Consider the following 23419-nt stretch of genomic DNA (forward strand, 5'->3'; position numbering starts at 1 on the left):
AAAAAAAAAAAAAAAAGCAAGAAAAAAACAAGAGAACGAGCAAAAAAGGAAACCAACAAACAAGAAAACCAGCAAACAAGAAAAACACCAAACCTGCAAATAATCAAACCAGCAAACGAGGAAACAAACGAACGAACTGCATTTTTCGCTATCGCCGCCGAAGGGTGTACTTTCATTACTCCAATTCGAAGGCACACAATCGTTTGCCATACGTAACGGAAGTAACTAAGGGTCAACCTTTAGTAACCCCCGAGCGTGCATACCGAGTTGCACAGATTGAAGGACTGGTTAAGTCTCGACCCCCTGCGTGACATACTTTCAGTCGGCAGCGAGGCAAAGATAAAGACATCCGAAAGGAAAAGGCGCTACCGCAGAGCGAATCTCTCCCTAAGGACACCCTCAAAATAAGGGGAAAAAAAAAAAAAGAAGAAACAACAAGACGCCAACCGTACAATGAATCAGCAGGCATCTCTGACCAGAAAGCAGTGCGATTTTACGAAGCTGTAAGTTTCCAAAGAGTGACGCCGTGCCTAGTCACGCACGTGCATTCGCTCCTGTATCCTTGCGCACAAATATGTGCTTCACCCTGTGCGCCCATTTGTATGTTCAAAATTGTGACATTTGTCTGTTTACCTCTCCCTATCACCGCAGTATTATGGCTGGGTACGACTTGGAGCTGAACAATGGCAGCACGCAGGACTTCGACGTCATGTTCCACGGGCCAAACGGCAGTATGCAATGAGCACACGGGACGGTTGTCCCCCTGTGGTGTGACCCATATATAGACACATGTATATAACACATATGTATATCCATACGTGTGTGTATGTGTGTGTCCGCGTGTATTTTTCTGTGTCGAACCGATCTGCGCGAGGGTAGCAGGGAAATGCCCCCTTTTATGTGTCATCTCTCCGTATGCTCATTCATTCCGGTTTCACCCTCCTCTCTAATTAGCCGTTTACGAAGGAGGAATATGGAAGGTTCATGTAACCCTACCAGATGACTACCCCTTTGCCTCTCCGTCGATTGGATTTATCAACAAGCTGCTGCACCCAAATGTGGACGAAGCTTCCGGATCGGTGTGTCTGGATGTGATTAACCAGACGTGGACCCCCTTATACAGTAAGGAGAGGCGCGCACTCGGCAGGAGATGCTCATTGGGCAGGAGGGTTTCTTTGAGCAGGAGGTTCTCATTGGATAGGAGCCCAGCTGATGCACCTCCCACCACAGTAATCGCAGAAATCACAGCAACCGTGGCCAACCCCCCTACCGCAGGCCTCGTGAACGTTTTCGAAGTTTTCCTTCCCCAGTTGCTGACCTACCCAAACCCATCAGATCCCCTCAATAGCGACGCGGCGTCCTTGCTCATGAAAGACAAAAATATATACGAAGAAAAGGTCAAAGGTACGTCGTAGCAGTTTGCAAGCCATTCTGCGTTGTGTTAGGAGTGACCCCCTGTGCAGGAGTCTCTAACTTAGCTCACCATCATGCCGGTTGGGCTAAAGGAATTGGTCCCTTTTCTGGACCTCCGCGAGTTTTCCACCAAAGGGGGTCACTTTCTCAGTTCGTAAATTAGGCGTTGGTACTATCTATTCCCAGTTGCTCAATGTTCGCTCACTATCCGATTACTATCGCCTCACCGCTTCTCGCAACGCTTCTCGCAACGGCACTTCGCAGAATACGTGAAGCTGTACGCAAGCAAAGACCTGTGGGAAAGACAGAAAAAGGAGAAGAACACGTCCAACATGAATGGCAATATATCGCCAGTGAGTGAGCTTTCCTACGTCGACCAGGAGGTTCAGGACATCGACTTGGACAACCTGTGACGGGGCGTCCCCCACCATGATTACCCCCACGACGATAATTACCATTATTATGATCATTTTTTCCCTCCATTTTTACGCTTCTTATTTTATTATTATTTTTTTTTTTTTTTTTGTGTGTACCTTATTTGTGAAATATGAATTTTTCAAGAGGTAAATACGAGAACCTCTGGCGTGATGGCCGCGTGCGCCTTGTATCCGCAATGTGGAGGTGCACGTCTGTAGGTATACTCACAAATGCACAGACACTACGCTACGCCTCCGTTGCACATTCCCGTATGCAATGAACGCACAACTGTCGCTATGACCATCACCTCCCATAGTTATATAAATAGATTTTTATACGTATGTATATGTGTGTGTGTGGTCACCATGGCACCCCGTTCTTCCGAAAGGAAAAAAAAGAGATAAGGCTGGAGGAGGACCCTTTTTATGCCCTTCTTGCCGCAAGTAAATGGCACAAAGCGTTCCTCAGTTGTCAATGGTGCTAAGTTTCTCTTTATGTACCCGCTTGGTACTACCCCTCCTCCCCTAAATCCCGTTCACCGCCGTTGAACCAACGACCCCTGTCGTAATCGCCCAATCACGTTCACAATTATCATGCATGAGATTTTTTATTTGTAAGTTTTTTTCTTATGAGAGCGTGACCGGGGAAGGGGGGTGCGGAGACTGCAATGAAAGGAAACTAGTCTCTCCATTTGCCTTCTCCTTTTGCTTTTTTTTTTTGTTTTAAATGGTAACCCCCCCCTTTTCCAAAAAGGGAATTTTTTATGCACAGATAATGCGTTGCACAACAAGCTTCAGGTTCGTGGCACTTCACGTTATTCTGTTCACAGGGGTGGTGCTTGGGGGGGTACTTATCTGTGCTGACCACTGTACATGTTACTTCCGTGTATATGCACCAGGGTGAAACCTTTCCCTAACTTAAATTCCACTTTCCACGTTCGGCTTTCCACGTTCGACTTCCCAGCTTTCACTTCCCTCTTTCCACCTTCCACTTCCCATCCGAAGAGCTACTCCGAACTACAAATTCAGCAGCTCATGAGGGTCCCGTCAGTTTATGTAACCCACGCGCAGGCGTTCTGCGTGCATACACCTACATGGTGGTGTTTTCAGGGAAGCACTTTTTTTTTTTTTTTCTCCTCCCCCGATGATGTGCTACACCCGTGTAACAACCACCGTTTAGCTTTTTAATAATGGCAATGTGTGTATCCTTGCTAAGTCCATAAATAGTTTCTACAAAACAGTTTCTTTACCCTTTGAGCAGAGAAAAAAAAAAAAAATTTGCCATCGCGTGGTAGCTCACTCCCCCGGCATGCACAAGTACAACGGAAGGTGTGTGAAGAAGGACCCTCTTCTTTTGCAAAAATACAAAGGTGTGAACCCCTATATGCTGCAAGTACCCATTTTGATACATTTTCGAGATTTTAAATTTACCAATCGGGTAACCAGTTACAGCCGATGAAGAAAATTTTGTGTGGACTACTCCGTTGTAGTTACAAGGAAGAGTTTTTTACTTCCAATGAGAAAATTTTTCCCCTACCTGAGATGTTGGAATCGCTTCTCCAATTTTGAACATACCCCCTTTTATGCTAAGAGGGGTCCATTGTAAGTCCCCCTCCGACGGGCAATACCACTGCTCCTTTTTGTCCTTACGTTAAGAAATGACCTTTTAAAATGGTCAGCTTCTTTTCTGTTTCCTTTCTCTTGCCAACTTCTAACGAAGCCTATTTGTAAATTGTCCTTGTCGAAAATGGTGTAGTAAGATTTGATAAATATCTGTCCTAGTGTCCATCCGTCTATGTGACTTTCATCCTTCTGTTCGTCTGCTTGAATCCCCAGGACGCATTCTCTGGTCCAGTTTTCCTCATTCAGATACTCAATGACGTAGTCGTCTGGGGAGAGAACCAATTCGATGATGGCTGAACCTTTTATCCCTTCAATGCCTTTGGATTTTATTTGAAATACAATATAAGGGAGCTTGTCTTTATCCTCACAGGAATTTATTTCCAACCCGTTTAGGTAACTCTGCATTGTTTTCTTCGGGGCATATATAAAGAACGTCCCTGTGTCAATAATGGACTTCTTCCCCCCATCGTGGAAACCTTCGTACTTCACGACAACCTTGTCTTGGTTTCTTTCGACGCTCACGCCTCGTGAATATTCCTTTCTCACTCCCACGATGTCGACTGGTAAGAGGGGGAGAATGGGGGCTCATATAAAGACGCATACGCACATAAAGAGGCATGCCAAGATATGCGGATGTCTGCGCCTGATCCCTCCAACTTCTGCTCCAGTGAAGGGACTGAAAAAAGAAACATTAGAGAAACTTTCACTGCGAGCCCCTTCACTCGAGTCCCTCCCTTGCGCACTTGTCCAAAAGCCCATCTCGGTCGAAACGGGGCTCCACCTATCCCGATTTTAAGGTAAAAATGAAGGGGTCGAAATGACAAATGGGTAGGCAGATGGATCAGAAAATGGGTAAGAAAATGAGTAAGAAAATGAGTAAGCATGCACAGGCGCATAAACACACCCATACACACACGCATAAACAGACGCATATGTTGGCATCCCCCAGCGATAGACCTCCAAACTGGGGAAGCAGACACGTTTTAAGGGGGATCAACACACATAACTTCCTCCTCGGGTGATCTCTTCAATCGGTTGTCCACTCCTCCGAAAGTAATGAACCCCCCTGCGGAAAGGAAGGGGCACCAAAGTGGTAATAACTTATAGCCCATACGGATGAGGGGGGAAATGATGCAGAGGGACATATAATCCATGCCCAGAACGGATCTAGAAGAATCTCCTCTGGTCGAAGTTTGCACCGAAATGGTCACAAGTCAGCTGTCCACTCAATACCTCTGTTGGATAGGTAATAGCCAAACTGGTTCTTGTAGCCCATGTCCGTTAAGATGTTCTCATCCTTCAAATGGTCCAGGCTGGGAAGAGTTGATTATAGAGGGGCATTCATTTATGCGCATAAGTGAGCGGGTATCAGTAAGCGCTTACGAGTACGTATTGTTGGGGGAACCCCCTCATTCGTTATTCCCAGGCGGGGGTGATAAGCGACAATCCCTGCAGGGACCGAAGGGCCACCATATCGGCCACCACCCCTGGAGAACACAATAAATCCAACTAACAAGGGCTTCATCCCGCGCTGCCTCGAATCCGCGTTCTCAAATCCGAGACCTAAGATACCATCCTTGAGGGAGGCGATGGAGTGTGTGGGGGGTTACAATCGGGCAGGTAATACAAAGAGTAAGGGGAGGGAAGAAATATGCACAAGGTAACTCCAGCGTAGTGTGATCCGACATGGAAATACAATCGGAAGATATCCCCCCAAGACATGAGAAGGTCAATTACACCCGCCATGTAATGTTACCCACTTAAATTCTTCTAAGACGAGTATTTCTATCTTCGTCTGTAAGGTGGATGATCAGGAAAATTTTTGTGGCGTAATTATTTTTTTTTTCTCAATATATATGATCATCCTTAAAATGGCTAGTAGACCACGACGATGAAGAAATTGAGTAGGTCTGTCTTTCTTCTTCTTTCCTCCACGTACAGCAAAGGCAATGTTTGTGTTCGGAACGGAGAGATTTGCGCCTAACTTTATGGTGTCGTAGCCTGCACAGTTGGCATAACCCGGTGTGGAGATAAAACATTACATATAATTCTATGCAAATGGGGACAGGGTAACATCGATAGGTCAGTCACGACACACTTGTGTGGGCGCAACCCACTTGGCATACCGTCAAACCCGATGACCTTCCCACTGAGATAGCTAACCTCCAACAACGTTGGAAGTCCCTCCTTGCTAAATTTATTTCTAAATGATTTGGTGCGCTTATATTTATTGTGAGAATCGGGGAAATTATCTCCTTTACAATTTTCGAATGGAATCCAAAACTCCGTAGAGCCCGTGTCGAATAACACATTGATTACATTTTCCGACTTCTCTCCTACGGCCACTTGGCCATAGTATGTTGTCATTTTCTTCGATGGTATGTCTTGCTTGATCAATTTGATTAAAATGGGGTTGTTCTTTTGGTTGACCCTTTCTGAGGGAAAATCTCCACCCGCGCGATGTGGAGAATCCCTTCGCATTTTGTCTACTCCCTGGGAGGCAACATAGAAGCGGCTCCCCCCTCCATTTTTTAAAAGGGGCGAGGAAAATATACTTAACCATATGTTCAGGAGGCACAGGAGGCCAATTCGCGCAACGAAGTTGGGCTTCATCTTAAAGTTGCTCACAAAAGGGGGCGAAAAAAAAAACAAGAAAAGAAACAAACAAGAAAAAGAAAAAAAACCACAAATAAGCACACACACACATATATGTGGGTATGTGTGACCCCCGCTCAACGACAGAGAAACGGGATAAGCCCCCTTCGATAAAGAGAACAAACACAAAAAAAACAGTTTTAAAACTTTCCTATTTACGCGTTTAACTGAATGAGAAAAAAAGTTCATTCCATTTTACACCCCATTTCGACTCTCCTTCCATTTCACCTCGTTGTTAATCGCTGTCCACCCGAAGACCCTGCATCGCCCCTCTTTCCATTTGCCCATCTGCGCATTTTATTTCCGCTGAGTAATTTTTAATGTCTTTACACTTGAAAAAAACTGTGCATTTTGCTTTAACCGTAGAGGTAAAAAGTGAGGGAAAGGTAACATTACCATGCCGTACACGCAAAAAAAAATCCTGTTTGCATAGGTGTGATCGAAAAGAACGACATAAAATTACGTTTTCCTGATGTAGACGACATGGTTGAATTTTCTGTTTCTCCTGTGGTGCGGTAAGCTTCGAAAGGATGTAGCGCCCACGTGAAATGGACAAGTGAAGTGCTCAACGGGAGGCTAAATGTATGCGACGTGCGGGGAAAGGGGAAATGCAAAAAGGTTTGGAAAAAGGAAAATTCTTCGCATTTATCCTTCTCCTGCCCCCTATCACCCCAGCCTTTTTACCCTTTTGCTCATTTTCACTTTTATTAAAAGGGCTAAAAAAAATGTTTTCAAAAATGCCTTCTAAAAATGTTTTCAAAAAATGTCTTCAAAAAATGCCGATAAAATCGCATAAAAATGGTACCCACCTTAAGTTGCATGAAAACACACATGGAGGGTGACAATAAAAACAAAAAATGTTGTATGTCCATGTATCGGTATACTTTCGTGCACATATAGTGTTGAAATGAGAAAAAAAAAAACGAAGAAAAATTAGTATATAAGCCTACTAACATATTTTATTGAAAATCTTCGTAACGTAATATGCTAATCAAACATTTTAATTTAGTTTGTTTCTAAGAAAGAGACAAATGTGGTGGATAATTCGATTTTTTTCTTTTTTTTTTTGCTTTTTTTTTCTTTTTTTTTGTGCATATTTCCATTCGTGACATTACAACTTGAAAAATTTACAAATTCGCAAATGAGCGTGGAAAACCGATGGGGCGACGAAAAACGCGCACGGCGGGGAGGGGGCTCCGCGACGTGACAGGGGAACGAAGAGGTAAGTGAACGATTGAGTGACTGCAGACATGCAATATAACAGGTGTAAGAAGCGATACAATAAAAAATCGAATTAGTGATTAAATTGAAGACCCAATTGGTGGCCACATTAACGACACGTTCGCATCCCAGCGCACAACCGAGTCGTCGATGGGTGGGGATCTTCCGCGAGAAAGGAGATGAATATGTTTTAAAGCAATTATCATTTGATACAGTGCGCCTACCCTTCTCAAACGGAAAGGTGCTGCCTCTTTTTTTGCCATGCCGCCTCTCCCTTTTTCTCTCTCACCCTCTGTTGAAAAGGATTGATTTGACAGGTGGGTAGATAGGCAGATATGAAAGATGCGTGTTTGTAGAGCAACGAATCAAGCCATAGGTGCGACTGGCTTCTGCTCCTGGTTCCTTTCGCCGGGCTGTTCTTCCTTAACCACCTCCCGCTCAGCACTCCACTTGACATTTTCATCTTCCACTTTTTGCAAACGCTCGTTTATTGTATTCGCCTTGGTCACGAAGTTGTTATACCCTGTTACTATCAGCTGGTTGTTAAAATAAGCTTCGATGTTCTTTCCCGTAATGGCAACAAGGGACCCGGACGTATTGTACAGACTACAATTATCGAAAATTAATTGGACGTCTCTAATGAATTCAGTCGGCAACCCATACTGCCCTTTTTTCAATTTCGTTTTTACACAACTAAATGACATTGGATTTTTTATAACGTCGTAGTAATCTGGACAGTTTTGTTTTTTGGCGTCTACTAGCTTCTCGAAGATATGTCCCCCTTCGTACTTGCTTAGGCTTTGCATTATTTGATTCGCTATAACGTACCACTGCTTGTTGAAGGGATCATTAGAGTGGTTCACCTCTAAGTTTGGTGTGGTGGTCACGTTCCTTGGCCATAAAGCTATGTCGGGGAACTTCCTCTCAAATTCTTTTAACTTTATCAATGGCGCATCCACCCACAGCTGCGGATCTTCTTCCTCCAGCGGCCTGTACTGTAGCTTGTACTTCTTTCGCAGGGCGTTAACTGTTAAGCGAGGGGCAGAGAAGTTAACGAACGGATAATTGCAGATGTGGAAGAAAAAAATAAAAAAAAAAAAAAAAAAAAAAAAAAAAGGGGGGGGGATATATGACGAGGGTGAACCTAGAAAATCCACCCAGAAGAGAAGGCACTTCTCTGCTCAAGATGGTACCCCCCCCTTCCGTTGCACAAATAGCGCGCTTGTGCATATAGAAAGGGACGCGAATTTTTTCACGGTCACAATTTTTTTACCATTACTGTTGGAATCCCCCGGGGTGCTGGCAATTGCGTTGTTTTCACTTTTGACTATCCCTCCTTGGGAACTCGCTGTGTTTTATTTGAGGGAAAAAAGGGGAAGCGAAGAATGAGCTAATATGTGCGTCTATTTAAAATGCAAACTGTGGCAGGCACGTTTTGCAAGCACGCATGCATGCAAGCGCGGGGAGATGGGTACACAAGGGGAAAATCGCACGAAAGAAACAGAGCGGTTTGACCGGATCACACAAAGGCAACATTACACGAACGTCTGTTCTACCGCTCTGCGCCTGTACGTACTTGTGATGGCCACCTCCGCATAAGGCTTGCTCAGTGTCTTAGCATTCTTAAGCAAATTAATAATGTTGTTGTGCCCATTCCCCTTGGCGAACGTCAAAGCGGTTCGCCTCTGCGCGTCTTTGATGGCGGGGTTAACCCCGTTCTCCAGTAGACACTTCACCGTGTCGTATCTCCCATCCCTGCACGCATAAAACAAACAAGTCTGTTTATTCAAATCCAGTAAGTTAGGGTTTGCCCCTTTCTTTATTAAAGTTTCCACACAGTCAGTCTTCCCCTCTCTTGAAGCATAAAATAGGCATGTTTGTCCAAAATTATCCGCGTCATTAGGGTTACAACCCTTGTCAATTAAATAATTACATAAATTGGTATGCCCTTCTCTGGCAGCATAAAACAAGCAAGTCTGTTTCATTAAGTCTTTTGCCGTGGGATTGCAGATGGCAAATCTTTCAATCAATAACTTACATAGGTCAACCGATTCTTCGTCATTTTTCCTTGCAGTCACATAAAACAAAGGGGTAGAGTGGGTCTGTTTATCTATGATTTCTATCTTGCTGCTATATTCACCCTTGGCATTAACTTCATACTCTTTGTAGTTTTCCTCAAGGAATTTGAGTACATTGTCAAGGTTGTCTTCTCTTATTGACTTTATTAGGGGTAGGGTGTTAAAATCTTCCAGTACCATTTGTCACTATTCTGTGGTGGTGTGTGGTTCCCCGTGGTGGGATCGATCGGGGTGATCCACCTAATCTGCGCAATTTACGCAATCCTCGTAATCGGCGTGATCGGTACGATCGGAATGGTCTAGCGTGGATGCCTCTGGTGCGCGGGCGAGGTTGCGTGGGCGAAGTTGCGTGGGCGAAGTTGCGTGGGCGAAGTTACGTGAGCATGTTCTTCTCCCCCTTCCTTAAACATTACGTGGAACGTAATAAAACGGTCTGTGTGTCCGTGGGGTGGTGCATTGGGGGGGGCTGCTCAGTCTTTTTCTCTTTCTCGATAATTTAATACGATGCGCGAGTGTAAAAATATACGTGCGGGTGGGCATACATACAGGCAGTGGCTAGCCCAACTCCATCACTCTCTGTGCACATTCTCGTCCATCCCCTGGCTCGGAAATTAGCAAACGGATTAGAAAACAGTTCGCCCAGAAGCAACTCCACTGCAACTTCACTGCAAATCCCCGTAATTACTGCAGATTTCGGTTGACCCACTCGGCACTCACAATTTAGCACTGTCCTCCGTATGCTCCTTCCACTTTCTCTTTATTCTTCAAATGGTCAAATTTGACGCGTATACGGTGGCTCGATGCAACCAACAGCGGTGCAGCGGAAGTTCCGAATTGAGTAATACTTCCAACGCTAAAAAAAAGGGTTGCTACTCCCTTCTTTTTGTTTTCCTTTGATTGTATAAAGTTGGCCTGGGGGGAGACTGCAAATGATGACCAAGGAATATACGCAGGTACAGACCAAGGGGGGGAACAAAAATATGCCTGTGGGGAAAAGTAGGCAAATTGGTGGAGGAACGTAAAAAAATGAAGAACAAAAAGAGCAAAAAAGCAAAGGGAGTTAAAAACAAACAGAGGGAAGAGGCAAGGGGAAGAAAAAGTCACAAATAAGAAGGCTTCTCTTCCTCGCAACAAATTTTTTCATTTTTTAAAAAATTCAAAAGCATTTTTAAAAAATTTCTTATTTTTACGTGAAATTGCGAAATTGGCACATTGAAAAAAAAGATAAAAAAAAAAAAAAAAAAAAAAAAAAGTCACCTCACTGTGACTTGGTCCGAATTGAACAGAGAATAAATAAAATGGCATTTTATGCGGATGGCCAACTGCAGTTATTTTTGTATACCTTATAAAATATACCCTCTTACAATTGTATCCACGTTGCTGGAATGGGCCGGGCGCGCTTATACTCTCTTCGCGAGCGCAGGCCTCAACGTTTACGCGTGGGCACGTGATTGACGAACGTGATTACGAACGTGATCCGCGCGCGTGCTTCCATCACGTAAATGTTTGTATTCACTTATTATTAATTTTCCCCCGGACGACCCCTTCCCCGTGTTAATTTCCCCGCTCTGCCTCCACTTGTGACGAAAAGTTTTTCTTCAAATTTAAGCATAGCAGGTACGCGAAGATACGTACAATGTGGGGACATCACATTTGCGTCCCACGTGTATTTTCTGTCCCCGTTGGAACTTGGGCGCTGCACCATTATTCCTCTTTTCCCAGAAGAGGTACCTTTCATTCGGCTGTATGAGGAACCCTCCAGGCGTAACCCACGCTCGCACTTGACGAATTTTCCGCAGGACCAGGAAACAACATAGAACCTGGCCATATTTTCATAGAGATTTACGCCGTGAAGAAAGTGCCGCCCAAGAGGAAAAGCTCACACTTTGCAAAAGAGCGGAGGAACCCTTCACCCAAAGTTTGAGCTCCCCCGATTGGATCAGAAAGTCGTTTCCGCTGCTCACTCTGATGAGGGTACTAAATGTGGGAAGAAGCATGACACGAGAAAGTACTTTAATGTAAGGGGTTCTCTCCCTTTTTTTTTTGCCCATATGACATTGCATATCGATTCATATGCATGTACCATCTGCTTTCTTTTTACGAACCTAGCTCGAGTGGCTTTTCCAAGCAGAGAACGACTGAACGGTACACCGTCCACCACCTTTGATTTTGTGCCCAACGCGGAAGTTATACCTGTATATATCTCCACCGAGGAACCTTTTCTGTCAAGTTATTTTCTAACACACCATGAGGATCCAAATCAAGGGAGGAATATGGAAGAACTGCGAAGATGAAGTGCTGAAGGCGGCCGTGATGAAGTACGGCCTGAACAACTGGTCCCGAGTTGCGTCCCTTCTGGTGAGGAAGTCAGCCAAGCAGTGCAAGGCCAGATGGTATGAGTGGTTAGACCCATCAGTGAAAAAAACTGAATGGAGTAAAGAGGAAGAAGAGAAGCTTCTACATCTGGCCAAGCTATTCCCAACACAATGGAGAACAATTGCACCCATAGTTGGAAGAACAGCTAAGCAATGTTTAGATCATTATGAATACCTCCTGGATGAAGCAGAAGGGAAAGTGTACGACAAGAACAAAAATCCGAGACATTTACGACCAGGGGAAATAGATCCTGCACCGGAGACGAAACCTGCAAAGGCTGACCCCGTGGATATGGATGAAGACGAAAAAGAAATGTTAGCAGAAGCGAAAGCAAGGCTCGCAAATACTAAGGGGAAAAAGGCAAAGAGGAAGGCCAGAGAAAAGCAATTAGAACAAGCGAGACGGTTGGCATTGTTGCAAAAAAAAAGGGAGTTAAAAGCCGCAGGAATTGTTTCCACCACGACGGGTTACAAAAAAAATGATAAACACAGAATAGATCATGTGAAGGAGATCCTATTCGAAAGAAAACCGGCCAAGGGATTCTTCGACGTGAGTGAGGAACAGTCGCTTACCCATTTCGATGAAAAAAAAGAAAGCAAATTTAAAAGCATAAAATCGATGGACGTGGATAATATAAATGATGTAGCATTGGGTCCGTACGATCACCACGATGAGACGAATGCTTCGGGGAAGAAAGCATCGTCCAAGGGGAAACGAAATAATGAAGAGAAGGACCTCCTTTTGGCCATCGAAAATTACGACAAGCAGTACAACGAATTGAGTCACCTGAGAAAAAGGGTCCGACTGAATCTACCAGAACCCATTTTAAACGAAAATGAATTGGAAGAAATAATTCAAATTAACAAAGAAGCTAGTTCCTTCAATAAAATTATAAAAGAACAGAATGAGAAGAACAACCAAAACGGACTAGCCATTAGCAACATACTGCCAAGTGTGACGAGCTCCCCTTTTATGTTAAACGAGAGGGACAAATTTTCCTCCATCGGAACCAACTTTTACAGCAAATCGATTGCCTTCTCAAGCAAACTAGATTTTGGCATACAGAAAGCCGCACAGAGTATTATATCAAGAAATATGAACGAACCCATCATTGGGATGGGGGAGTCCATGCAGATGAAGCAGCAGCCGAAGAAGCAGCCGAAGCAGCAGCAGGGGGGGGAGGTTGAAGACGAAGTGCCCGACGACAACGTGGATGACGAAGAAGAGTACTCCCCGATGCTTCACGACGAACCGGAAAACATTGCCCAAAATGTCCAAGCAGTGCGAGAAGAAATAGAAAGCTGGAAAAAATTGAATCCAAGTGAAACCTCCATCAAAGAGAGAAACCAATTAAAAGACAAAATTATAAATGACATTAGGAGCAACAAAAAAAATCCCAGTCTGTATGCTCACTCAATTATATCTTACAAGATTGGAAAAAATGAGAATTCCCTTTTGGACAGGAATACTCTGCTGAGCGAGTTGTACGATGAAGATTACGAAGAAAAAATCGACAGAGCTAAGTTGCTCATAAAATCTTCCCTGTCACATTTGCCAAAAGAGTCCAACGTCATCGAGTTACAAATTCCGGAGGACTTAAACGAACAAGAGTCGCAAATAAATTATGGACAAGTTCAGATAGAAAAAGACATGCAAGAGATCGAAAAGGAAAAAAAATTGGAGCAGCTTAAAAGAGAACAGGAAAGGTTTAATAGCCAAAATAAAGTTATTAGGTGGAATTTGCCAAGGCCTTATTTCCTTCCCCAAATGAACTTAACCCCGTCGGTACCACTGCCCAGCACTCCAGAGGACGACACGTCAAAAGAGGTGGAAAATGCCGTACGTAACGAAATGCTCCTTCTGATCAAAAATGATATGTTTAATTATCCAATGAAAAATGGCACGCCCATTCAGAAAAGGGTCCCCCTGGATAATGTGGACAAGACCTACATGAGGATGGCCCTCCAGTTTGTCCAAGCCGAGTTGCAGAAGATTACGCCTCCGGAGGGCGAAGTGGGACATCTTGACGGGGAACAGGCAAATGGGATGAAATCCTCCGCCGAAGTGAACCCCTCTGATGAAGCCACCTCGTCGCCCATCCGCCAACCACACAACGTAGAAACATGGAGTAAAATAAACGACGAAGTCCTCTTCTGCCCAGCGAAAAACAGCTACACATTTATCGAACATATGAGCGAACGTGATATCAAAGAGAGTTACAAACACACATGTGAAAAGATGAACAGGTTTATTCACAAAAATGTAGAGCTCTATAAAAAAACAGAAAACAAATACGACGTATACACAAAGGGTTATGAGCGAAAAATTAAGGGTTATAAAAAATCCTTCGATTCACAATTCAACTTGTTTGTAAATTATTCGAATGAGAAGGACGCGCTGAGCGCTCTGCATGAGCGGGAGAAAGCGCATGCCCGTGAGCGCATTCGGGAAGAACGTGAGGAAAATAAAAAGGAAATTGAGTATCACAAGTCACTCCAGCGGCTGTACGTCGAGCTGCTTGAGGACAACAAGCGCTTGCGGGAAGGCGACCCCAGACCAGTCTCCGTCCCGTAGGCGCCAAAAAGGGTGCTGTCGCATTTGGACAGATCTTCCAGCAGAGGTCAACTCACCCGGATGATTGCCCCCAAAGCGAACCAAACCGGACCAAACCGGAATGTGGCTCCTCCCAGCCAACCCCGCTTCTTCCCTTTTTTTTTTTTTGTACTATTTGACTTTCTTAACAAACCGCACGTGCACACCAAGCAGGCGAACTTCCAACCTCTGAAAACACGTAACTGTGTAAACGGTGTAGGTCATTCGAATCAGGAAGTGTCCATGGCGGATGGCGGCAGTATAGGGTTTGCACCCCGCCGTTATACTTCTACCCCACAGCTGCTATACTTCTCCCCCTCAGCGACCGCGCTTCCTCCCCGAGCGCATAAACCCGCAGACGCAGTTCTTAACCCCGCACTGGGGGCACTTGGGTTTCTTCAGAAGCTCCGAGTACTCTTGCTCCTCGCCAGAGGAGTAATCAATTATGGCACGCGGCTGCGTATACTTGTAGACATTCATAAAATAGTCCTCCCCTTGTTTTCTCTGTTCTCTTTTTCGCAAATTTTCGACGATGTCTTCTTCTTCATACTCATTCTCCTTGTTGGTTTGGTTGATGGGCGAGTTCTTCCTACTAGGCTTGGAATCTACTATATATTTAGAATACATCCCGACTTGCCTCTTCTTCTCATATGCATTTGCTGTGAAGGAGCTCAGTTTGGGGTTCATTTTAACCTTAGCATTAAGCACGTCCTTCTTTATAAGTACATTTCCATCGTCAGTTATTGTGATTTCCTTCGGCAGATTATCCAAATTATATATGTGTTCACAGTTGGTGTAAAAGGAGGCATTTTCTTGTTTCCGTTTTACGCCTTTGCATAAGTACTCCAGGACGCCTCCTTTTTTTTTCCTTCCCATAGGCACCTCGGCGCTGCGCTCGTCAGCACCCCTGCGTTGGTCGTCATCACTGTCATCGTAATATACGACACAGTTTCCATCCGTGGTGCCCAAAAAGAGCTGATTTATGTGGTCATTAAAATGCGTGCATATGATCCCTTCCTCTTCGTACCGCCTCTCATGTACCAAATCGAAGACCTCCCCGTATGTGTCGTAAATCTTTAGTGCACCTTGTATGAACTTTTCCGTTTTGTTCGAAGCAGCAACTTCGTTTAGAAATTGCTCCATGTCTTCATCCCCCTGGTAGACCTTCACATAGTTGTTGGCATATGAGTCGGCTCCCTTCCTTTTCAGTTCCTGGGGTATGTAATTTTTTCCGTGAGGGGTACTCCCCCCCCCTCGGTCTCCTATGGCACCCTCATTTATAGGCACCTCATCTATTACCACTTCTTTCCTTTCTTGTGTTCCCAGCACGAGGTATCGCTCATCACTCCCACACAAAGACATGTTGCTATTTTTAAAAATGGTCGGAACGAATTCAATGGTTTTAACGCACCTTTGTAGATTCCTCCTATCCCAATACTTAACGCTGTTATCTAAGCTCCTGGTAAAAAAAAAGTGATCCCGCTTTCTGCATGTCAAAATGTCGACAATGGAATCGGAATGGGAAATGTCTCTCCTGATGTGTTGCTTAGGTTTGGGGCTATACATATAATCATTCGATATTTTATTTCTGACTTCTATCTGTCCGTTTTCACACCCCAAGATGATGGAATTTCCATCCCGGACAAACTGACAGCATAGGACATTGTTTTGAATCATGTTCCTTTCATTCACCACCTTCATACATTGATGGTGCACTAGTTCTTTGTCAATCCCGTAACAATTGTTTTTCTCCAAGTTCCAAATTCTAACGGTACTATCTAAGCTTCCACTTACGAAGATGTTTTCATTGCAGGGATGGAATCGACAACAGTTAACACTTCTCGTGTGTCCTTTGGTTTTATTAACATCGGTAATGTACATATCTCCCCTGATCGTATTTTTCACTATTTTCCCTGTCCGGTCATACACATATGATTTATTTCCATTCGCTACCAAGATCAGGTTACTAGTCGCATCCACTGACTGAATGATGGATCCTTCTGCTAAGGTGATAAGTTTGGAACAGCTTTTTTCCGCCTTGTTCATACTCTGAAATTCATATATGCGGATGCAGTTGTCATTGCCGGTCAGTATGAGGCTACTTCCCTTTCGTACTGTCTTTAGTCCGCTTATATTTTTCTTGTGCACAGGCAGGACCTCTTCTTTCATTTTAGCAAATTGGAGTTCTGCTTCCTTCTCGGGTTGCAGGCTACTCGCGCATGGGCCCTCTCCCTGCTTTCCGCGATCTGCACGTTCTCCCCTTCCTTCGTCGCTGTCTCCTCCGCTTCCATCGCCGCTTCCCCCCCCGCTCCCTTCTAAAAACTCATTGGATTCGCCTGACTCGGAAAATTCCTCGGGGTACTCGTCATCCCCTACAACGTCGTCATTTTGGCTGCTCAAGTCGGCTGACCTTCCGTTAGGGTTTTTCCCCCCGTCGTCCTCCCTCATGCTGGGCAGTTCTTCCTCAAGAGGTGATTCCCGCTTATTATCAATTCGAATGTTATGGATCCACCCTTACCCGAGTCCTTTTCCCTCAGCGCCGCCTAAATGTCGAGCTCTGTCGCGGGTTCCTTGTTGCTCTTGTTTTTTTTTTTTTTTTTAAACTATTTCGTTGGTCTGAGAAAGGACAGTCTAGGGGGCCTGCGGAGGCGACTCGCGCGCACCTTCGTGGTTCGCACACTGCTTTGCCATGTGCCATTTGCTGCTTACCACTTATCATTTTATTTTTTTTTCAGCCGAACTACTGCTTGCGCTCGAGGCGGAGCTAGTCGCTTCTCTGCATTCGCCGCCATTCGCCACCGTTGCGTGCCTTTCTCAAAATTTGCCTCTCGCGCGTTCAATTTTTTCCCCCTTTTGTAATTCCATTTTTATTTTCAGTTTTTGGGGAGGAAAACTACCATTGGATAATCTGCACAGGAAGGTACATCAAAGGGAATCCCCTCGTGGGAGTGGAAATTACATCCACGTAGCGCTGCTCATTTTGCTTCTTCCCTCATGCTTCCCTCCTTCGCTTCTACCCCATTTGTGGCTCCCCTTTTCATTGAGCAACAATTCTCTGTAAAGATGATTTGTGGTCCTTTTCTTTAAGACGAAGAATGGATCGGGATGTCACCACATCCCCTTTGGGGACACATAATCATAGATACCTGCCAGAGGAAGTGACCTCTCAAAGAGGAAAAACCATTCCAAGTGGATTATCTAAAATTTATATAAAAAAGGGCCAATCAGTCAGTGACTCTTACGGGATACACAAAACATCTTAGGAAACAATTTGATCCTCTTGCCAAGTTGACAGAGGGCCCATTCTGCTGCATCCTCCAAGTGGGACGTGGCATGGGGTTCCACCCAAGAGACGTTAATTACCCGGTTGGAAAACCAACAAAAGGTTGCTCCCTCATACAGGATAGCCGATGTTCATGCGGGGCATGTGCTCAGATCGAACGAGATAGCGCCCAGCGAGGGTAAAAATGAATAGCAATCAATTAGGGAGTAGTCAGATCTCGGGGGAGTTAATTAGGGAATAGTTGATTAAGGCGCAATAAAGCCGGGCGGCGGCTGGCGCCCGTAGAACGGCGACGCGCTCAAAAAAATGTTCGCGAAAAAATCGGAGCCAAAATTTAATTAATCACATTAAACAGATTAAACACATTAAAACAATCTAACATGGGGTGGGCAGGGGAAGAAGACCTTTCAACGTTGCCAACGCAGCTTAGGGTGGCGCTGGGGAGTTCGTTCCGTGGATGTGTTGTGCTGTACGTGGTGCAAGGTCTGGTCGAGCTGCACCAAGTCTCTCGAAGCCGCTCGAAGCCGCACATCGAGGAGTCCCGCTGCAGCGTAATGCGTCGCTTTACCGCTTGGTCAACCTCATTCCTCGCGCAACGGCCTCGGTTCGCAGCGCCTCACATGGCGCCTCTTCACATGACACCTCTACAAACGGCGTCTCTATACACAGCTAAGCCGAGGCGCCTCACGGGTGGACCCCGCAAAACCGCTGCAACGCGTGACTAACCACACCGTCGTTGTTGGAGGGGCCAATATACTTAGCACACCTCTTAACCTTATCGGAGGCACTACGGGGCGCAACAGAAGCGGGAATCCCCTCGAGCATTTCTATGTCGTTCTCGCCATCCCCAATGACCAAGGCATTATTCAAACTGATATTGTAACTCTCGCAAATCTTCTTCACGCCCTCAAACTTGTTGGCCTTCTGGTGAAATAACTCAATATAACTCATAAAACTATTTGCTACGTTAATTTTGTGAGAAAACAAATCCTTGCAGGATTGAAAAATGGAGCAAATATTTTGCTCATTTAAACAAATAAGCACTTTATACACCCTCAAAGTTTTAAAAATTTCTTCATTAATAATTTCAGGACGGACGCTTTCTACTTCCATGTAGTTCCTAATTTCTTCATTTAGGGTGAAGCAGAAAGTTTTGTCCACTGTGTACCAAATGCAGTACTGATCGAATTTTCCTTTTTTTGTAAAATTATGAATATCCATTTTCAACTCATCATTAAGAACGTGATCAATTACTTTTTCTCCATTTTCATCATATGTTATGCATCCATTTAGATATATTCCTGGGAATAACTTTAAGTCGTTTTTTTTTAATTCTTCCCCTATGACCCCTTGTACAGAGAATATGGGTCTGCCCGTGGCAAGCACAATTTTAATTCCCTTTTCTTTGGCCTTTATTAACGTTTGCATGTTCAGTGAGGATAGTTTATGGTCATTGTTAAGCAAAGTCCCATCTAGGTCTGTGAAGAGGATTTTTATTTCGCCCTTCAGATTTTCTCGACTCATACTTTTTCCCGATTGGTCCACTATGTCCAGCATTTTCGCCATCATTTTGCTAGTGGTAATATCTCCTCTTCTCCCTGGTGCAACAGTTTCGATTCAACAGCGTTGTAAAGTAGGCGAGGGATAGCGAGGTTGCGTGTGGGACAGCTCCTCTACACAGAGAACTAGCATGTAATGTAAATGAAGTGAAGTACCCACAGTGGTGCAAAAAAAAAAAAAAAAATTTCGAGCTATTTTTACCTCCAAAAGTGGGGGGAAAAAACACTGCCGTGCGTCCGCAGTTATATGACAGTATTTGTAGACGACCCCCTATCACGTACTGCAATTATATGTATATATGCACAGCTACGCTCTCTGGCCTTTTCACTAATTGGTTGATTCTCTTCTTTGAAGGGGCAGTTTTGCTGGGCTGATTCATCAGGCTATTTCCTCATGCCGCTTTCCTTCCGCTCAGTTTGCTAATTTTTTTTTTTTTTTTTCTATGCCTCTTAAAATGAAAGGGGGCCTTCTTTACACAAGACGAACGAAGAGTATTTTTTTTTTTTTTTTTTCTTTTGTGCCATCCAGTGGAGAAAAGATTTGGGTCCGTTTTTGCGAGATATTGCGCTTTCACATTTTCCGCGCGGTGGCTATTGGCGACGCATGTCCGTTTCCGATTAGGGGCGCACGATCATATACACGTATGGGCGCATTCCTGTTTGCACGAAGGAACGCGGCGCCGCGTGAGTATCCTCACAAAGTGAGAACCCATACGTGAGTATGCATGCGCGACCACTTAAAGTGACTCCCTTTTCTCCCTCCGACGGGCACTCGACAGGCGCCTCACAAACGGAACACTTAATTTTGTGGCGCTTTGCTAATTGAGAGCATCATCCTGCTGGTGCCCAAGAGCCACTTTTACCACTTGAGGAATTTTTCTCCACTTCGCCCTTTGGCCTTCGCTTTCCCGCGCGTAACTTCTGCGCGGAGGAATTGCACTCCACATTTACACTTCCTTTGGACCTTCCTTTGGAGCTTCATTTTGTGCGTCACTTTTTTGCGCTTCCTTTTTCTTCACTCATCGGCCCAATGCGCCCCCCTCCAACATGGTCAAACACAAGGACTACAAGAAGAGCGACTTAGTGAGCATCCTGTCGTCGAACGTTAGCAAGGAGAGGAACAAAGCGGTGAAACTCCTGAAGAAGTTTGAGCCCCTCCCGAGGAAGCACCTGGATAGCAAATTCGACCCCAAGAGTGCAATTGTGCACAAATACAGTTCTTTGAAGGCCTTCATGTAAGACGGAGGATCTAGAGGGAGCATTTGCTCCTCCTTTGCAGTGAACATTCATGGTGAATATCTCTTTAATTCCACCACATGACTCCACCGTATGACATCACCACATGACACCACCACGTGACTGTTTTCCTGTCAATTCCTACCCCTGCAGGTGCTGGAGGTGCGACAAAGTCAAGCAGACGAATGTGAAGGTTCACTGGGACACTGCCGAAGGTACGAATGGGAGCGACGCAGTGAACTGCTGCACATAGCGCCGTAAAAAATGACAGCATATGTGTCCATTCCCCTCATTAGAAATCTACACCCTTATTTTCACTCACCAACCAACTTCGCAGGACTGAAGATCATCTGCACCTCATGCCATGGGAACCTGCTCGCAATGAGAGAGGTGGAGAAAGTGAGAAAAGAAAACAATACCAACAGGGAAATTGTCAAAAATTTGAGCAACATGTAGGGAAGAGCAGCTGACTGTGTAACAGCCATTTGAGACTCCTCGCCGTAGACATTCCAATCCGTCAAGATGGTTCTATGTCTGCCTCATTGCCATTCATCTGGAAGTGGTGTAAGAAAGTAAATAGCGCTGTTAGGCAACTGGCACTATGGAAAAAAAAAAAAATTAGAGGAAGCATGATTTACACTGCATGGTGTTAATATGTGCGAAGAATTATCTTTTCTATTTCCTTTTTTATTATTTATTTCTTTTGTTTCTTTTTTTTTCGCGTTCCCTTGAGCGTTTGTGTTTGTTTCGATTCGTCTCTTCTCCTTTTTTTGGTAAACTCAGCGATATAAATACGCCGACATCATTCTTGTTGCTCGAATTATTTTGATTTAATCCCAAATGGGGAGAATTTCCTCTACCAAGGTTCCACGATATGTAAAGCGCCTACCAACTGTTGTCACTCGACTAGCGTTGCGCTCTGGGAACGCACGAGAAAATGTGGAAAAGGAAAAATATTCCTTTCCCAAGTTGAATTCGTGACGTAGAGACTTCCTCACAGCGAAATTTGACAAAGACGGGGCGCTGTTCTCATAGAGTGCAAACCGCTTGCTGGTGAAGGAAGTGCATTTTGCAAATGGGTGGAGAGCTCATTTTTTTTTCTTTTTTTTTTCCTTCCCCATTGGGGATAATGCCACTTCGTGAGAAGATTGACTCTCCCCTTTTTGCTCAAAATGGCTTCGAAAAAGAACACCTACCAGAAGGATGCCTTTAGGGCACTTCCCCTTCAAACCAATTTAACAGCACACCTCAAAAAATGGTTAAAGGCTAAATAGGGATGGTTCATATCGGAATGCATCAAAATTATAGAATGGAGCCAATTTTCCCGTAACCTCCTTTCGGCGCCCCCATTTTTCTTCCTCGACGAATTAGGAATTGTTTTTTTCTGCGCACCACCTTGTGCCTCATCAGAGAAACGCATATCAACGGACCTTCATAAGTAGAAGCTAAACAGAACACGTGCTTCGCACACAACCCTGCTTGCGGGCTCACTACGGATTAATAAAAGAAAAAAATGTACTATTAAATTTAAGGATGGTGATGGGGAGGAGGGGCGGAACCCTAAAGCTGCTACAAAAAAATTAGTCACGAGGGAGAAGCGTAAGCATGTAACGAGGTACATAACGAAACCGCGCGACGTGAAAAAATGAATAATGGCACACTATGCCACGTAGGGATATGGCAAAGCGAGTAGAAGCTCGCTATGCACGTGTGCATGCGGCTGTATGTATCGGCGGGCCTGTCGTCTTAACGCCCCCTCCAACCCATGAAGGCATACAACGTCGGTGTAAAAAGCTGTCGGCACGCCAACAGGAGCATGCAGAAGTTTAAAGAGCTCAACAAAAATGAATGGACCTGTGCTAAGAGGCTACCATAATTTGGAGTTAATTGGGTATAAATTAAAAGAAGGTACACCTTTTCGTTTTTTTTTTTTTTTTAATTAGGCATAAGACATTAAAGAGGAATGAAGGAATAAAAAGAAACTCCCATAAAACGTGGACACGTGGACGCACGAACGTGTGACCGTGTGACCGGTGACCACGGACACGATGCTATTCTCCAAGGCGTATCGCTAACACGACACAGGCCTCACGAACCGGAGGCACATATGTAGTAGAAAGCAAAAATTAATTATCTCTGAACTTGAAAGATTAGTCCCTTTTCCGAAATGAGAACTATGTGACGAAGGGAGGAGGAGCCATATTACTCCTCGGTGTGCGTTTTTAAAGAATTCGTCCGTTACTTTATGGGGGTGGATGCTAGTGCTGGTGCGCGACAAAATGGGACAACGGTTGATGGGCTGTTGGGTTGATGGGTTGTTGGGTTGATGGGCTGTTGGGTTGATGGGCTGTTTTGCTGATGGATGATGAACTGAGGGGATGATGCGCGGCAACTCTTCTTGGGGAACCTAGGCTAAGCATTCTCCAGTCCGCAATGCGTAAAGGTAAGTCACCGTTTCGGCTTCATAACACGCCGTGTCTCGATACTAAAGAAGGTGCACCATTCAGGTCCGGTTGTTCCTCGTCCAATTATGATCTGAAGAATTGCTTATTTTACACCTCTGCACAATCCAGACGCGTCCATCAGAACAGAAACGGATATATACATGTGCGCGTGCTCAACTTAAGGTGAACGCCCTTGCACCCCCATTATGCATGCAAATTTTTACATCAGTCACCTCGCTTTCTAAACTTAACGAGGGGAGCATTTGTACCTCCTCTTCTATTATTGGGACTTCGGCCGTCTGTAAATACACGCACCCCCAATCCTTTGTTTCCGTTCGAAGAATTGCTGAAAACTCGAGCGGAGCCGGAGACAGTGGGAGAATCGGCATTTTTAGGGGGACTGAACTTCTTATGAGAAGTGGGCTGTTTATTAGGAGTGGGCTGTTTATTAGGAGTGGGCTGTTTATTAGGAGTGGGCTGTTTATTAGGAGTGGGCTGTTTATTAGGAGTGGGCTGTTTATTA

At 44.7% G+C, this 23419-nt stretch overlaps 8 protein-coding genes across 8 annotated transcripts in view; 3 read left to right on the plus strand and 5 right to left on the minus strand.

The window, feature by feature from the left end:
• Window positions 1-453: 453 nt before the first annotated feature.
• Window positions 454-1826, plus strand: C922_03340 (ubiquitin-conjugating enzyme E2 H; the record flags this gene model as incomplete). Its single annotated transcript, XM_008818932.1, has 5 exons — window positions 454-503; window positions 652-731; window positions 955-1122; window positions 1276-1404; window positions 1678-1826. The coding sequence occupies 5 exons, from the start codon at window positions 454-456 to the stop codon at window positions 1824-1826; spliced, it is 576 nt and encodes a 191-aa protein (XP_008817154.1).
• A 1584-nt stretch (window positions 1827-3410) lies between these two features.
• Window positions 3411-5933, minus strand: C922_03341 (hypothetical protein; the record flags this gene model as incomplete). The annotated part of the gene is made up of 8 exons (XM_008818933.1): window positions 3411-4012; window positions 4196-4233; window positions 4455-4518; window positions 4686-4765; window positions 4967-5028; window positions 5209-5247; window positions 5392-5453; window positions 5579-5933. 8 exons carry the CDS (start codon window positions 5931-5933, stop codon window positions 3411-3413), a joined length of 1302 nt encoding a protein of 433 aa, XP_008817155.1.
• Window positions 5934-7693: 1760 nt separating this feature from the next.
• Window positions 7694-9586, minus strand: C922_03342 (hypothetical protein; the record flags this gene model as incomplete). The annotated part of the gene is made up of 3 exons (XM_008818934.1): window positions 7694-8355; window positions 8602-8676; window positions 8905-9586. The coding sequence occupies 3 exons, from the start codon at window positions 9584-9586 to the stop codon at window positions 7694-7696; spliced, it is 1419 nt and encodes a 472-aa protein (XP_008817156.1).
• Window positions 9587-11653: 2067 nt separating this feature from the next.
• Window positions 11654-14356, plus strand: C922_03343 (myb proto-oncogene protein, plant; the record flags this gene model as incomplete). Its single annotated transcript, XM_008818935.1, has 1 exon — window positions 11654-14356. One exon carries the CDS (start codon window positions 11654-11656, stop codon window positions 14354-14356), a length of 2703 nt encoding a protein of 900 aa, XP_008817157.1.
• A 336-nt stretch (window positions 14357-14692) lies between these two features.
• C922_03344 (hypothetical protein) lies at window positions 14693-16822 on the minus strand (the record flags this gene model as incomplete). Its single annotated transcript, XM_008818936.1, has 1 exon — window positions 14693-16822. The coding sequence occupies one exon, from the start codon at window positions 16820-16822 to the stop codon at window positions 14693-14695; it is 2130 nt and encodes a 709-aa protein (XP_008817158.1).
• Window positions 16823-18341: 1519 nt separating this feature from the next.
• On the minus strand, window positions 18342-19226 carry C922_03345 (hypothetical protein; the record flags this gene model as incomplete). The annotated part of the gene is made up of 1 exon (XM_008818937.1): window positions 18342-19226. The coding sequence occupies one exon, from the start codon at window positions 19224-19226 to the stop codon at window positions 18342-18344; it is 885 nt and encodes a 294-aa protein (XP_008817159.1).
• A 1037-nt stretch (window positions 19227-20263) lies between these two features.
• Window positions 20264-20908, plus strand: C922_03346 (hypothetical protein; the record flags this gene model as incomplete). The annotated part of the gene is made up of 3 exons (XM_008818938.1): window positions 20264-20451; window positions 20606-20667; window positions 20790-20908. The coding sequence occupies 3 exons, from the start codon at window positions 20264-20266 to the stop codon at window positions 20906-20908; spliced, it is 369 nt and encodes a 122-aa protein (XP_008817160.1).
• A 2213-nt stretch (window positions 20909-23121) lies between these two features.
• Window positions 23122-23419, minus strand: part of C922_03347 (hypothetical protein) — a gene marked incomplete at both ends in the record, with an annotated part of 3517 nt that continues 3219 nt past the window's right edge. Inside the window, one exon of the mRNA XM_008818939.1 lies at window positions 23122-23417. Within this exon, the coding sequence (XP_008817161.1) occupies window positions 23122-23417 (296 nt within the window). The remainder of the gene's footprint in view (window positions 23418-23419) is intronic.

This window comes from Plasmodium inui (genome assembly GCF_000524495.1).
Source record: "Plasmodium inui San Antonio 1 unplaced genomic scaffold supercont1.14, whole genome shotgun sequence".
Lineage (NCBI taxonomy): Eukaryota > Apicomplexa > Aconoidasida > Haemosporida > Plasmodiidae > Plasmodium > Plasmodium inui.